Below are 14,766 nucleotides of genomic sequence, written 5' to 3' on the forward strand. Positions count from 1 at the left end.
CTTTCTAAACATTTTTTTCATGGATACGGCCATGAAGGCATAAGAAAGGTGAGGGACATGCTGAGCACATGCCATGAACAGTAGCAAGACTATTTTGCTTCATAAGAATTTAATATTCAGTGGCCATTGAGGAAAGTGATAATGAGCTGGGTTTACTAAGGAAGTAAGTGTCCAATGACTGCACATTTGGAATCATTTAATGCAGAGAATATACCTCTTAAATTCTTAATTTCAATGAAAATATTTTGATTATCTTATAAGCTCCTCACCTTATACGCTGGCAAATACTGTAACTATATAGGAGTTAAAATGTTATGATATTAGTGTGGCCATGCTCTTGCTAACATAATTATAAGTTGTATAGTTTTCATAAAATTTGTGTTATCATGTTTTTGTAAGGTTCATGTGATGAGCTACATTATAAACAGCAATATTGCTAAGTAACAAAGTTACCCACACATATAGTCATGCTCTGGTTAGTTGCTTTAATTTGAAGGAAAACCTAACATAACAGTATATCTCCCTGAATAAAATGAAAACAGCCAAACCATTTTTCACCAAAATATTTTTTGATGTCAATATTTCAGTTGATCTTCTGTCCCTATTGCGATGGCGATCAGCTCCTGAGGGCATTGGTGAGACTCTCTCCAGGTTGACGCGGGTTGATGGTGCCGAGACAGTAAAGTTCCTACAAGATGTGCTTGATGCACTGTTTGCAATGTTCTCAACTGATGATGGGAATTCCACTCAGTATTCAGGCCATGTCTTCCAGGCCCTGGTAAGTCTCTTAATATACTTAGACTCTTTAGGATTTTGTACCTTGGGAGATAACAATATCAGTAATATGTGGCTGTTTATTTACAACTCAGAATTTATCATATATTCACTCTAATCTACAAATTTTATTCTTTCATACAGGTCTTCATATTTAGTCTCTTAGAAGACAGTAAGTTTGAGCATTTCAAGCCTGTTATGGATGCCTACATAACAGGACATTTTGCTGCTGCCCTAGTTTACAAGTACGTATTTTCAACTTATAATAAGTAACTGTGGGATAGGTAGTAATCCAAAGCTGGGCTTGAATGGTGCATCAACATGGGTGGACCATTTCAGCAAACTGTAATTCCTCTTCTGGCCTTAAAGATTTGGATGTTTGAGGCTCAATTCCTTACACTACTTTGATAGGAAATAGGATGTTGATGATAATGAATTAAATACCAATTTGGCCTATTTCAATCAGAAACCACTTAACTAAGTTTTTGTTTGCATCCTGAATCTGGATTTTAACTTTGGTTAGTGGGTCACAAATGTGGTTCTACGGGAAAGATATGAAATATTGAGATGTGTTGAGGTATGTGGGTTGAGACTATTAACCCTTTTATTGCTAATTGCTCGCAGCGAGACTATCCCCCCAGGCGCACTCGGGCAGCCCAGCGGGGGGAGGGGGGTCTCTTTTAACCGCTGTATCTCAAAAACTATTCATCACAGCTAAAAACAAAAAAACACCATTGGAAAGAGGAGGCCAAGATCTATAAGATTCGGTTTGTAAGCCTCTCCTGTGAACATACAGGCACGTTCAGCAAGTGATGCTAGTGCTTGCTCTTTTAACCTCTGTATCTCAAAAACTATTCATCACAGCTAAAAAACAAAAAACACCATTGGAAAGGGGAGGCCAAGGTCTATAAGATTCGGTTATGTAAGCCTCTCCTGTGAACGTACAGGCATGTTCAAGGGGTGTTGCCTGTGAAGACGTACATCTGTACGTGCGTGACGGTCAGCCACGTTGAGACAACTGCTGAGTAGATCTCTTGATGGGGTGCTGGCAGGGTTATATTGCCAACTGCAAAATTTACAACTATTTGGTCAAAAAATCTGTCAGATGATAGGTGAAGCTATGCAAAAATGACGCTATATTGGACAACAACATCCACCAGTTACTCGTCCATAGATTTTCCTCGCTTTTCTGCGCTAGGCTGATATGATTTTCCACCAAATTTAGTGGAAAACCCACTGAATTGGCAACGCTGTGCGGTGAGAAATAGTATTGGAGCACTCTCATACGCGGGAAATTTGAGTGCGACTGGTGCTTGCAGCGAGCAGTTAGCAATGAAAGGGTTAAGGGAATGCAGTGCAAAGCCAGTGATGTATGCAGGGAGAGCAGAATGGTAGGATTATATGATGACGCCTGTTGGCCGGCCCCAGCCCGTTAGTTGTGCAGGCAAGTATTTTATAGTGCTGTCATTTCTGCTTAGCTCATGCTGCCCCCCAGAGCTCTACTTGATCCTCTTGAGAGAGTTTTGCTAGTGTACTGGTTGATCATGGCAGCATGTGCGTTATCTTCAGCCACACAATAATGACTGAAAATTGAGAGCCTGTAGTGGTGGGTGGGACTTGAACCTGAGTTTTCCAGGACACCATGCCCACACTGACCATTCAGCCTCTGCTTAAATGAGGATGGAAATATATGGTGTAGGGTTAAGATGATGGAAAATGGAGATATTGGATGGGAGAGAGCTACTGACAAATGATAAGCTGGAAGGGAAGAGGTTCATAGACATGTATCAAAGTTGCACCATTCTTTTTTTACTTGAAAATAATTGTTTAATGTATGGCCTCTTATAGGCCAAGATATCATATAGTGTCAGTGAATAATAATACCCTTCTGTGCTGAGTGAATAATAAGTAAGGTTTTATAATGTTAGGGTTAGCAATATTGATGGTTATGATATGGAGGAAGATGGCGATGATGATGAAAATAAATTAACATTTCATGGTGTTCAGCTTTTGTTATTTGAGTGCAATTTAAGTGTTTCAGTCACCTAATGAATAACTAATGGTAGTAGATATGTCAATTGTTTGACCCCAAGTTTAATTTATCTTTTTCTTTTTACATTTCAGAGGTCTTATTAGCTGTGTTAAGCACTTATCAGACCTGTGCCCTCAGACAGAAAAACAGGAACCCATCATGAGATGTTTTCGTTCCCTTGAATACATTTTTAAATTCATCATCCAGTCAAGATTACTCTTTGCACGAGCAACAGGAGGACAAAATGAAGATTCCTTCAGAGTTGATGTGGACTCACTGGTGGACTCATTTGCTCGCATGCTAAACATGAACCTTGATAATATTGAGGCATCCCAGGTAAGTTTTGTGAGTGAGTTACTTCTTAAATATCCTCTTAGTGTGTGTTCTTGAATTATACCAAATGATTTTATATATTTTCTCTATTTCCTCATAAATGAGTATGTTTTCTCAGTCACCAACACTAATGAACATAAAGTGCTCCTGTCATAAGAGAATATGATACTAAATACCTCTTATGGGCACGACCTAGTCCTAGGTCAATGGGCTCATTTATCATTGCATGTTATGAGGCATTTTTCAGGAAAATATCTTGCTAGGTGTTATAGACTCATTTATAAAGCAATGACATACAAACAAGCCTAGTATCTGAAGAGTGAAAGTTGATCAATTAAAAAAAAAATGCATTTTTTTCCTTTATTAAAAAAAAAAAAAAAAAAAAAAAAAAAATCTGCTCTGGTTTATACACCCATTTCTCATTTACATAGACATAATATTCTTTATTAGTAACAAACTTATCTTTTTGCTTTTTAATAATTGTTTTCATTCACATGTAGTATCTGAAAATAGAATGTCTTATATATTCCAAAGTAGAATGTCGGTGATATTCTATTATTTCCACCCTTGTGTACAGATGACTCTGTTGGAACATCTCCAAGGAACATGTGATCAGCTGAGCAGAGTTTTAAGTCCAGGAGAAGTGGCCAATCATATCAATACTCTGTTTAATGCTACTCCAGTGGAAAGCTCCAGGATAATCACAAGAGCCAAGCTTCATGCCATGAAAAATGCTGTTAACTCTACAATCTTTGATGATGATGGTAAGCATGAAAATATACAGAATTTGTCTTTGATACAGAATTTTTTTCAATGCCTATTCCAGATCTCTTCCACATGGTAAAAGGTGAAGAGTGATAAGAAAGGTCGTTGAGAATGAGACTCAGTATATTTCTTTTTTACTGTATTGCAACCCCCAAAATTTCTAACAGGGCCTTGGGGATAATACTTATTTGCCATGTTGAAAATGCAGCATCACAGTTGGGGATGTGGCATGCAGAATAATTGGAAATAAAGGTTAAGAAAATGAGGATCAGTGTTTTTACTGCTGTGAGAGAAGGAACCAGACTTGGTTCTTTTTATTTGGCTCCTTGTTTTTTTTTTTATACAAAATATAAACAGTTTGTTTTGTTCAAGAGTGTAGTATATTGTTTTTATTTTGTTAAGGCCTTGATGTGATAGGTTTTCAGTCTTAACAGTGACCAAATACTTTCTTGGGTGTCAGCAAGTAATGTGTGACTTACCCTCCACTCTTTACAGAGGGGCGAGGGCTGCTCCTGCAGACCATCTGTACACACTTGAGGCAGCACTTAGACAACCGGCAGGAGCTCTCCCTATGTGCTGATGTCATGCAGGATATAATTGTTCTCACCCACAAACACACCAAAAGATATCCATCCAATAAGGTAAAAGGCTCGCTGTTTAATTCTCTTAACTAAAAGCCTCCACTCCATATAAGATCATTCTTATTTTGTCATATTTAGCTTTGCATTTTCTCATCATCATTATTATCACTGTGCCGTGCAATGCTGTTTATTGCCAACTGAACAGATTGATATAGTAGAGGAATTGGATTCCTGGGTAGTATGTCTGAAGAAGTAGGCTTGTGGGAAAGAATAAGTCATCATCCCTCCCACTCATCCTACAAACAGGTCAAAATAGAAGACAGGCCCAGCCTTGTAAACATCGCCCAGGCCAGCAAAACACAACAACAGGTAGCCAATGAATCAGCTGATTTCAGCACAGGTAGTTGGGTGAGGACTGTCCGCGCCACACGTTTGCCTCTGCCGATGCTCTCCATGTGTGTGTGTGTGTGTGTGTGTGTGTGTGTGCTTGCGTGCATGTGTGCACGTGTGTATGCATGTGTGCGTGCAGGCAGGTGGGTGGGCAGGCAGGTGAGAGAGAGAGAGAGAGAGAGAGAGAGAGAGAGAGAGAGAGAGAGAGAGAGAGATACTGTTTCAGGGGAAATTGTAAGAGAATATTAGCTTGTAGGTATCATCTCCATGTTTCTCTTTCAGTTACCAGTAACATTGCATCAAGATATTGAAGAGATAATGCTGACCTTGTTTGATGTTTCGGTCCAAGTCATATTGAACCTGGAAAGATCTGCACCCAGCTCAGTAAGCAAACTGTTATTATATATTGTTATATTTAAGCTTTCGTTACTAGAAATTAAAGTAATGTGACACCTTGTAGTAAACTTAAAACTCATGGAATTGCATGTGTCAACTAGAAACACATTAAAAGGATAATTGTAACATAAGGATCATTCATTTTCAACTTAGTCTGTGCCTAAGGGAAAGCAATGGAATGAATTTAATTCTATGATTTTAACTTTTTGAGCTATCAGATTTAATACATTTTAGTAATCTAATAATGCAGCCATATAAAGAGAAGAGTATGTGAAGAATATCTCCCACAAGTTTACCGTGTGTGGTAATGTAGGCTTTTGCCATGGACATTAATGTATGAAAAGTGGAAGTGTTAAGTGTATATGGGAGCAACACAAAATGGAGTGAAGGAAAGGAATGAGCAGATGAGGAAAAGACTTTTCATAAAGGTGAAGCAAACAATTTGTGTGTGGCAGTGTAGGGATTTAGGAAGCTAGTGTCATGGGCACCATGTTGAACTAAGTTTTCATGAGCGTATTTTCTCTTGAAGCCATCTTTATGGATAAATTATGCAAGGTATATGTTGCACATATAAATTGAATACATAGGTTGCTTTATTCATTGATTTGAAGGTGAAATAACTTGAGAAAGTTGAGGATGAGGGCTCTAGAAGCCAAGGTGGTGCGGAGGTTCTAAAAGGTGAATAGGATCAAGAATGAACTTGTATAAGATATCCCTCTGTCAAAGAGATCTTCACTACTTTGAATATGAAAATAATAACACGTTATTCATGCTAGAACAGTACAGACAGCATAAAAGAACTTTTATTTCAGAAAACAGATTCATTAAAACTTTTCATGCCTTATACAATTAATTAATTAATTAATTAATTAATTGTGGTTTGCATTCTCACCACATTATCCTGAAAGCATAATATTTATTTCATGAGTTGAGGCATACAGTGCCTCAGAGATATATATCTTTAACTCAGGTGCAGCTTGGTGGAATTAGTTGGGCATTGTATACTGTTGGTTTGGCAGTTACCATGGTTTCCCACTTTTATTGGAGGCTACAGGTGATATATATTCATTAGGCTCACATGTTTTAATTAGATGTATCAAGATTTATCATATCAAGGGATTATTGGAAAAACTGGAGATATGATGAGTTGCAAGGAATATCATAGACAGGCTGTAGTTCTTTGTGGTTTGGTTATGGAAAGAAAAGTGGAATGGACTTGTGGTCCATTTGTTTAGGTTATTGTTTTCCTTCCCTTGGTCAGGAATCTGTCCCACTTATAATAGTGCATATCTACTGATAATGATGATAATAACCCAAGAAGAATGTCAAATTCACTATGTCATCCCTGTAGTTGGTTCTCTGTCACCATTCAACAAAGAGTATAAAGGAATAGCATTGAAGGCTCAGCAGGGCTTCTGGATTGAATCAGTTTTTGTTTATTTGTTAATTTTTAGTTTTGAAGCTTCAGATTTTCAAATATGTCACTTTGTAACATATTGCTAAACAATACTTCAAAAGCTTCTTTACAGGGCATTAAAATTTACAAAATTTCTCAAATATGTAAGTAGTTTTTAACCATTGTAGCTGTAGGAATTTCTTAACACTATTAGTGTATTATAATCAAGTATGGATTCATCCAGTACTTTGTAGAAAGATGACTTTGTATACTGTCCAGTAATTCCTATATGCACTGTGCTTTTCTTTGCTAAGCAAATTGTGAATGTTTCCTAGATAACTTTAATTCTGTATACACATTTCAATAATTCAATTATGCTTAATACACTTCATAGCTCAATATATTCAGAATGTTTGTTAGATTAGTGATTAAACAAATTTCTGTAGGGTGCAAGTACTTTAAAGCCAGGAGCGATGGGTCTAACGCAGCTTCTCTCAGCCTTGAAGACCACTTTTGTCCCCACACAAGCCTCCCTAGTCTTGGGCAGCTTGTGTGTCAACCTTTCCGTGCAGGATGACATACGGGTATTCAGTTAACCATTTATTAGTTTGGGCGCCAGTTATGGGCCACATTAACAGTGTTCGGGGAACCTTCCTAATCTACTAAATGTACAGCTTGATTAATATTGCGGTTATTAACTTACTGATCAGTGTGTGTGGCACATTTCTGTTAACCCAAGTAATATTTATTATTATCATTATCATCATTTCGTGAGGAAACTTCATATTTTACATGTTTTACTAGATTTTTTTAAAAGATTATTTAAACATTAGTACTGCATCATTTCTCTTTTAGATGCAAGTTTTTTCCTGAGACATTCGGAGGGATTTTTTCCTGAATTGAAAATAATCCTTAATTTATTATTACTATCATGATTCTTCTTCTTCTTCTTCTTCTTCTTCTTCTTCTTCTTCTTCTTCTTCTTCTTCTTCTTCTTCTTCTTCTTATTATTATTATTATTATTATTATTATTATTATTATTATTATTTTTATTATTATTTATTATTATTATTATTATTATTATTATTATTATTATTATTATTATTATTATTATTATTATTACCACCACAGCTGACCCCATTATTTGTGGCTTTGCCATCTGCAGGTTCGTGTATTTGTAGAATTTTCGGGAGAGAATTATAAAAAAAAAAAAAAAAAAAAAAAAAATCAGGAGGATGTTGTGCATTTTTTGCAGCAAAAGCTGTTCTTAGCAGTTCATAGAAATTATATTGCATGTTTCCATGGGAGGAGGGGTTTGGAGCCCCTGCAGGGGCACTGGAGAAATGTAGGGAGAGGCAGGCAAGGAGGGAGAAGGGTAAGGAAAAAGTGCCTGACTGTCTGTGGAGTGCTCACCCCCACCAGGGATATGGTGATTTAGGAAAAAAAAGTGATAGAAATGCAAATAGAAAATAAGGTAGAAAATAAACAAAAAATGCTTTTTTAACTTTTAGTGATTTTTTTTCAAATTTAGGTATAATGTGTGGCATTCAGAACTAGTGCTAACCACAAGAACACCCTCAGCCATACATTTTTTGTAGGGGTGATACTCATGATAACTCATCCCTCCACCCGACGGCTTGGGGTTTACCACCTCCTGAGTCCTGCTCTCTTGACAGCCAGTGTGAGCATTTTGTGGTACTGATGCTGACTTTTTCCGAAAGTATTACTGAGTACTCCTATGCATTAAAATCCATTTACTGGTGTTCCAAAGGGTCTGTTGTTAATGAATACAAAACTAAAAGTAAAAATGGTGGTGTTGGGTGTTTAATTGGTCATTGTGGACTCCCCTTATTGGAGGAGGATTCAGTACATAACCCATGCCAATAGCTAGGGGCAACTGTATAATCATTATTTTTATTATTATTATTATTATTATTATTATTATTATTATTATTATTATTATTATTATTATTATTATTATTATTATTATTATTATTATTATTTTTATATTATTTTTGTTATTATTATTATTATTATTATTATTATTATTATTATTATTATTATTATTATTATTATTATTATTATTATTATTATTATTATGATTGTGATTATTATTGTTGTTTTGATTATTGTTTTTCTTATGTACATATTACTCATTTTTCACATATCAGGAAAAGTGAGAGTAGGAGGAAGATGATTTTGGCCATGTCCATTCTCCTCATAAGTAATCTCATAAAATCATACATGCTTGCATGTGTGTATACTAATGGATTATTAAAAGCTGGAATACTACCCTATATTAATCTGTGCGTCTCTGCCATCTGATCCAGTTATGTATAGCAAATGAAGCCTTGTCCGTGACTGCTGAGGGCTGGTGTGGAGTCATTGTACAGTGGTGGGACCAGTGGCAGGGAAAATGATTTCATACATGATTATGTAGTTGATTAATATGCTGGGTCCACCTTTTACAGCTGTATGGCATTTGTGCCTATAGAGTTATGTATTAATTGCATGTTTTCTTGTACTTATGCATTATGGATGGAATTATTGTTATAAAAATAGTGCTTGATATTGTTAATAACAGCATAATGAAAATTTAATGTGATTTGCCTTCATCATTCACCACAAATGGATTTTAGCTGACTTGAGTTTTGCTTTGTACAGGGGTCTTTGGTGGCTTCCCTCATGGGCATCCTACAGTTAATGCGAGAACCGCACTACACCAAGCTGTGGGATGCTCACATGACCTCAGGAATGCACCACCTGCGCCACCTCCTCCACTCAACTATCATTCTCCTTGCTGATCTTGTGCGAGCAGCTGTCTTTCCTAGTGACTGGTTTGTCATGCGCATGGTCACTAACTACACCATCCTTGCCGCCATGCAGGAGATTGCTCAACCTCTCATTGCCACATTTTTGAAACAAGGAAGATTTGATAATCAGGTACGTCTGTCTTCTTTATGATCTTTTATTACCAATATCTTTATGCTCAAAACTTTTAAAGAAAAAACATTTCATATATTTCTTAATTAAGTAACATCATGATCTCATGTTTTCAGCTGTGGAGCAGTTACTTGAACCTGGCTGTGGGGTTTCTAACTCAGCCATGCCTACAATTAGAACAATTCTCTCAGCAGAAACGACATAAAGTACTGGAACGCTATAATGACATGAGAGTTTTGATGGGATTCCAAATTCTCTCAATGTGGCGTGAATTAGGTAAGAATGAAATAGACAGCTATGTTATTAGATTTTGAACTTTACCCGCCAAAAATCTGTATACAATCCTCTGTGATTGTTTATATGATCTGTCTCTGATGGTGCATTCAGTTCATCACTATTGCACATTAGTGATATGATTACATGATTATTATGCCACATAGTGGTGCCATGTTCGTTTAGTCTGCCAAAATCTTTGACTCCTCTCAGTGTTAGATTACCTTGTAACATATTTGGCTGAGGAGGGTAAATTTCTATGAGTTCTCATCTAAGTTCTAAATTTCAAGTTTTAAGAGTTTGTTCATGACCATTTTCATTTCTTTCATTTCTATTTCATTATGTAATTTTTCTTCTCATTGTTAGATTTTGTTTAAATAATTATTGCAAATAAGCTCACTTGAGTTTGTTGGGGGCTCGTTTATGATGAATGTTTTATTGTTTTTGATTGGCTAGGAATGCATTTGCATGAAACCTGTGTTATAAAGCTATCAATATATGATCAATATTTTCACTATCAATATTTAAGGAATGTATCCAACTATTTAGTGAGGGGGGCCTTTGCTGGAAGTAGCTTTCATGCGTAATGCCATTTACTCTCATATGTTAGAAATTAAGGGTTGTCCAGGAGGTGACGGTAATCCAGGAGTGAAGCGGAGCATCCAAAATTAGCAGTTGCTATTCAAATTCTCCTCGAACCATGAAAGGAGGTTCTAGAATGTCCAGTAAGAGACGTGGACTCTGGCCCAGAAAGGATCACCTGTATTTCCTGGACAATCCGGGGGAATTTGATGCAATAAGCAACCTCAATCCAGAAGTGGTTGTTACCATTCTGGGAGGAATAAAGTACGCTTCCAGCCACCGCAAGTAATTCAGATTCGGTGCGACGGCTTTTGGTCTCATTCAGTTGAATGTGCAGGGGTTGTTGCATTGAATCCTAAGGACTACTCTAGCTGAAAGCGTGTTTTGTTATATTCCCCAGAACATAACTGGACAGCATGTGGGTAATCTTAGGCCACTCGGCGGTGACTGAAAAATCCCAGGTGGTAGCGTGGGGATTCGAATGCCCAGGTTGTCTTAAATTGGCTGATTATAAGGGAACCTAAAGTGAAATTCAAATTTGTTAGAAATAGAGTACGTATTGGAGGTAGAGAGCCTGAAGTGTGAAATAATGAAACAATTCAAACTCCCAGTGGTATATCATTATGTAAACAGCGGAAAATCCAGATTGGGTAACTAATGAATTTGAAAAGTGGCCTCAATACCCTTTACTTAACATTTCTCCTGATCATAAACATCAGATAAGTACTGCCTTTACTTCCCAAAATAATAAAGTAAATACAGGTATACTCGGTGGGTGTGATTCAGGCCTTACAAGTGTGTGTTGCGAACAATATATTCGCAATACATATTCAGATGATTTGTTTTGCGGCTTTTATGACTAAATCTTTGATTCCAGATGATCATCGTCTCCACTTTATCCCTGGCATGGTTGGCCCTTTCCTTGAAGTTACTCTGGTACCTGAGCCAGAACTTAGAAAAGCCACCTTACCCATCTTTTTTGACATGATGCAGGCTGAACAACAGGCTAAGGGTAGCTTTAAACAGGTAAAGAAGTTGTACATTATTACATTATTATTATAGAGGATATACAGGATGAATATCTGGTATATGGGGTAGTGGGTGAAGGAACACTACTGACTAATTGTGTAATTCTTCATTATGTGTCCCTATCATCTCCATTCTCTGCTCTACAAGACTGTGGTCATTGTGGACCATGCCATTCCTTCACTGGAAAAAACACACTTGGAAATTGTCTTGTCAGGGCTACAGAATATTTGCAAACCTTTGTACACCTTTGAAGCCTCACTGCATGTGTAAAGTATATTAATTAAAAACTTTAATTTTCTGAAAATAAATAGATTTCTACATCTTTTGCCACCAAAATGAAGGAAGTTATAGAACTAGTTGCTAAGTAATTGGTAAATATAGTATCATTTAAGTGTTTACATAATTACTTCGCCCACTGCCTTGGATAACGACGGTTTTTACAAGTTGCATTGGATTGTGTGATATTGCAGGTTGAAACAGAACTGATAGATAAGCTGGACATCCTAGTGAGTGAGAACAAGGGTGATGATGAGTACCGTCAGCTGTTCAACACCATGTGAGTAGCTGTCTCTATACTTATAGCTGCTTTATTGTTCAGGGACACATGATGACTAGTTCTGTTGGAGTAGTAACCAGTTAAATCAATTCTAATAAGTCATATACCCAAAATGAGGGTTGGTGATGCATATGGTGATTGTAGTTACTAAATATCTAAAGTTGGCTCCATATAACTGTTGGTAAAGAGGCAAAGTAGTAAAATTTGAAAACTTGAAGTGATGATAAAATGAGAGGTCCAGAAGTCATAGCAAAGCAGAATACTGAGAGTGGGTATATTTTCAATCTTGAATGAGTTAATCATGTGGCTTCTACTTTAGCATGTAGCTAGCTGATTCTTATTTTTACTAGTTTGGGGTTCTGTCAGGGACTCTGTAGTGGAATAGTCATGGTGCCACAATAGGGTTTCTCTGAATATTATAAGTAATTATTTCAGATTGAAATTTTCAGCCTTACAGTAATGTGGATTATTATATATTTTCATAATTAGCTAAGCTGACTGCATTTTTTTACATTAATGAAAGTTTGCATTTACAACTAGTTAGAGGCAGGGGTTATCTTATCCACTTACTTCTTACATGCATAGAATACTCACCATTTATATTAATGATCAAATGTTTTCATGCCATGCCAACTAGGGAGCATTTAAGTGCTGTGTAAGTTAGCCATAAATTTGTAATGATCTTGCATGGAAATTATTTTTTGTTGTATATTATGATAAACTTGTGCCTAAATGCAGTCCAGTAGATGCTTACTTTGGTCATATACATGTACTGATTGTTCACCTATCATCGTGTTATGCACAGTGTTCAGACAGTAAGACGGGTTGTAGATTGTATTTACTCTGTAGGTAATGTTTTCATCAAGCTTGTTGCATTGTAATTATAAGGAAACTAAGGAAGAAAGTGTGTGTGTGTGTGTCTGTCTGTGTGTGTGTGTGTGTGTGTGTGTGTGTAATTCACCTCTTGGTCTACTGCGGGTCTCTCTCGAGACAACCAGCCGTTCCCCTACGGAAGAGCACAGAGCTCGTAGTACCGATCTTTGGGTAGGACTGAGACCACTCACACACAACACACCGTGACGAGGTCACAACTCCTACTCACTACTAGGTGAACAGGGGCTACACGTGAAAGAAGATAAACCCAACTTATCTTCACCTGGCCGGGGAATTGAACCCCGGTCCTTCTGGTTGTGAGCCAGATGCTCTACCCCTGAGCTACCGGGCCATGTGTGTGTGTGTGTGTGCTTGCATGCGTGCATGGGTGCGTGCGTGCTTGCGTGTGTGGGTGTACTTGTTTATTTAGTTGAATTTACTTGGTTGCGATATACAGGAAACCAGCTGCACTCATTGGGTCCTTCAAAATCTCATGTTATCATATTTGGTTTTAAATTTTTGAATATTTTTTACTTGAATTATCTTCTTAAGGCCATTCGAGATGTTGTCAATGCATGTATGGGGAAGGCTATATATGTTGATATCCCTCAGGAACCATGGCCTCCTCAGTTACTTGCTGTAATCTCTTGTATTTCTAGTGCCCTGTGTAAACAGATCATCCCTGTTGATCATTTCTATTACCTTCATCACACTGTACACTGTAAGCAGATCTCCTTCTTTTCTTCAAGGTTAGCTAACCCTATTTTTCCAGTCTCTCCTCATATGACATTCTCTCACACTTGGCACCTTATTTGTTGCTGCTCTCTTGTTTTTTTTTCTATTTTTCTAATGTTTTTCTTTCAGTGTGGAGACCACACCACCACTGCATGTTTATTTTTTTTTAAATCACTGACAAAATCAGCTTCATTATACAGTAAACCCTCGATATAATTGACTAATTGGGAGAGAACTTAGTCTGTTAATGCCGAAAGTCCGTTATAAGCGGCGAAAATGAAAAACGTAACATAATACCGACGAACCTAATAAACGTAGGTATATATATTTTTCTATTGTGTATATTGTGTTCACGTTATCAGTATAGCCGCATAGCACACTTGACGATGGACTGCGAGGCACTGAGGCTGCCAGGTTTGCAGTAGGGCCCTGCGGGGGGGCTGTATTGTTACGGGAATGGGTTAATTGTACAAGTGCATCAATCTCGCACTGGCAGATGAAACTTTTTTTGTGTAGTTTTAGGTGTGTTATGAAATAATCTGATAACTTTCTGTCACAAATCATTAAATGATTGACTTTTCAATGCTTGTTGTACACCCGCCGCTGCCCGCAGCTGCAGCCGCAAAATAACTCGCAGAGAGAGATGTTCAACTTGTTTTCTGTTCCTATATATCACTCACCGCTCACAAAGATCACAAGTGGACAAACTAGAATAAAACCAGGCAAATTATTGTTTTCCTGCCGTGTATTCCCACAGTGCGCATGCGTGGTGGACAGCAGAGCGACTTATTTCTGCAAGGAGATATTTCTCGCAACACTGGCACGTGAATTGTACCACGCACGCCGCTGCCATGTCCCGTCCTGCGCTGCTTATTTCCACGCCCCACACTGAGTGTCTAATAAATTTACTAACCAAACATAACTTACCCTAACCTACCTAACTGGGGGCTTAGCCCCCCTCGACCCCCTTAAGCTGTGTCAGTACCGACACTCACAAACACTTGGCTATGTTTGTTCCATTACATTAACGTCCTGGATTGATGCATACAATTTTCTTGTGGTATAAATACGTCCTTTATTTGAATGGAAACCACGAGGAGGAAAATAT

The 14,766-nt window shown here is 37.4% G+C and overlaps 1 protein-coding gene across 3 annotated transcripts in view; it reads left to right on the forward strand.

Annotated features, from left to right (window-relative positions):
• Positions 1-14,766, forward strand: part of LOC127009045 (dedicator of cytokinesis protein 3-like) — a 50,794-nt gene that overhangs the window by 15,580 nt on the left and 20,448 nt on the right. The window contains exons 16-27 of one of the 3 annotated variants that reach the window (XM_050881729.1): positions 588-778; positions 919-1,019; positions 2,899-3,142; positions 3,717-3,903; positions 4,400-4,545; positions 5,158-5,259; positions 7,114-7,251; positions 9,332-9,610; positions 9,727-9,886; positions 11,343-11,491; positions 11,965-12,050; positions 12,688-12,705. In XM_050881729.1, coding sequence (XP_050737686.1) covers positions 588-778; positions 919-1,019; positions 2,899-3,142; positions 3,717-3,903; positions 4,400-4,545; positions 5,158-5,259; positions 7,114-7,251; positions 9,332-9,610; positions 9,727-9,886; positions 11,343-11,491; positions 11,965-12,050; positions 12,688-12,705 — 1,801 coding nt within the window. The remainder of the gene's footprint in view (positions 1-587; positions 779-918; positions 1,020-2,898; positions 3,143-3,716; positions 3,904-4,399; positions 4,546-5,157; positions 5,260-7,113; positions 7,252-9,331; positions 9,611-9,726; positions 9,887-11,342; positions 11,492-11,964; positions 12,051-12,687; positions 12,706-14,766) is intronic. The other 2 variants (XM_050881730.1, XM_050881731.1) reach the window with 2 other exon arrangements.

The sequence above is a fragment of the Eriocheir sinensis genome, chromosome 39 (assembly GCF_024679095.1).
Source record: "Eriocheir sinensis breed Jianghai 21 chromosome 39, ASM2467909v1, whole genome shotgun sequence".
Taxonomy (NCBI): Eukaryota; Metazoa; Arthropoda; class Malacostraca; order Decapoda; family Varunidae; genus Eriocheir; species Eriocheir sinensis.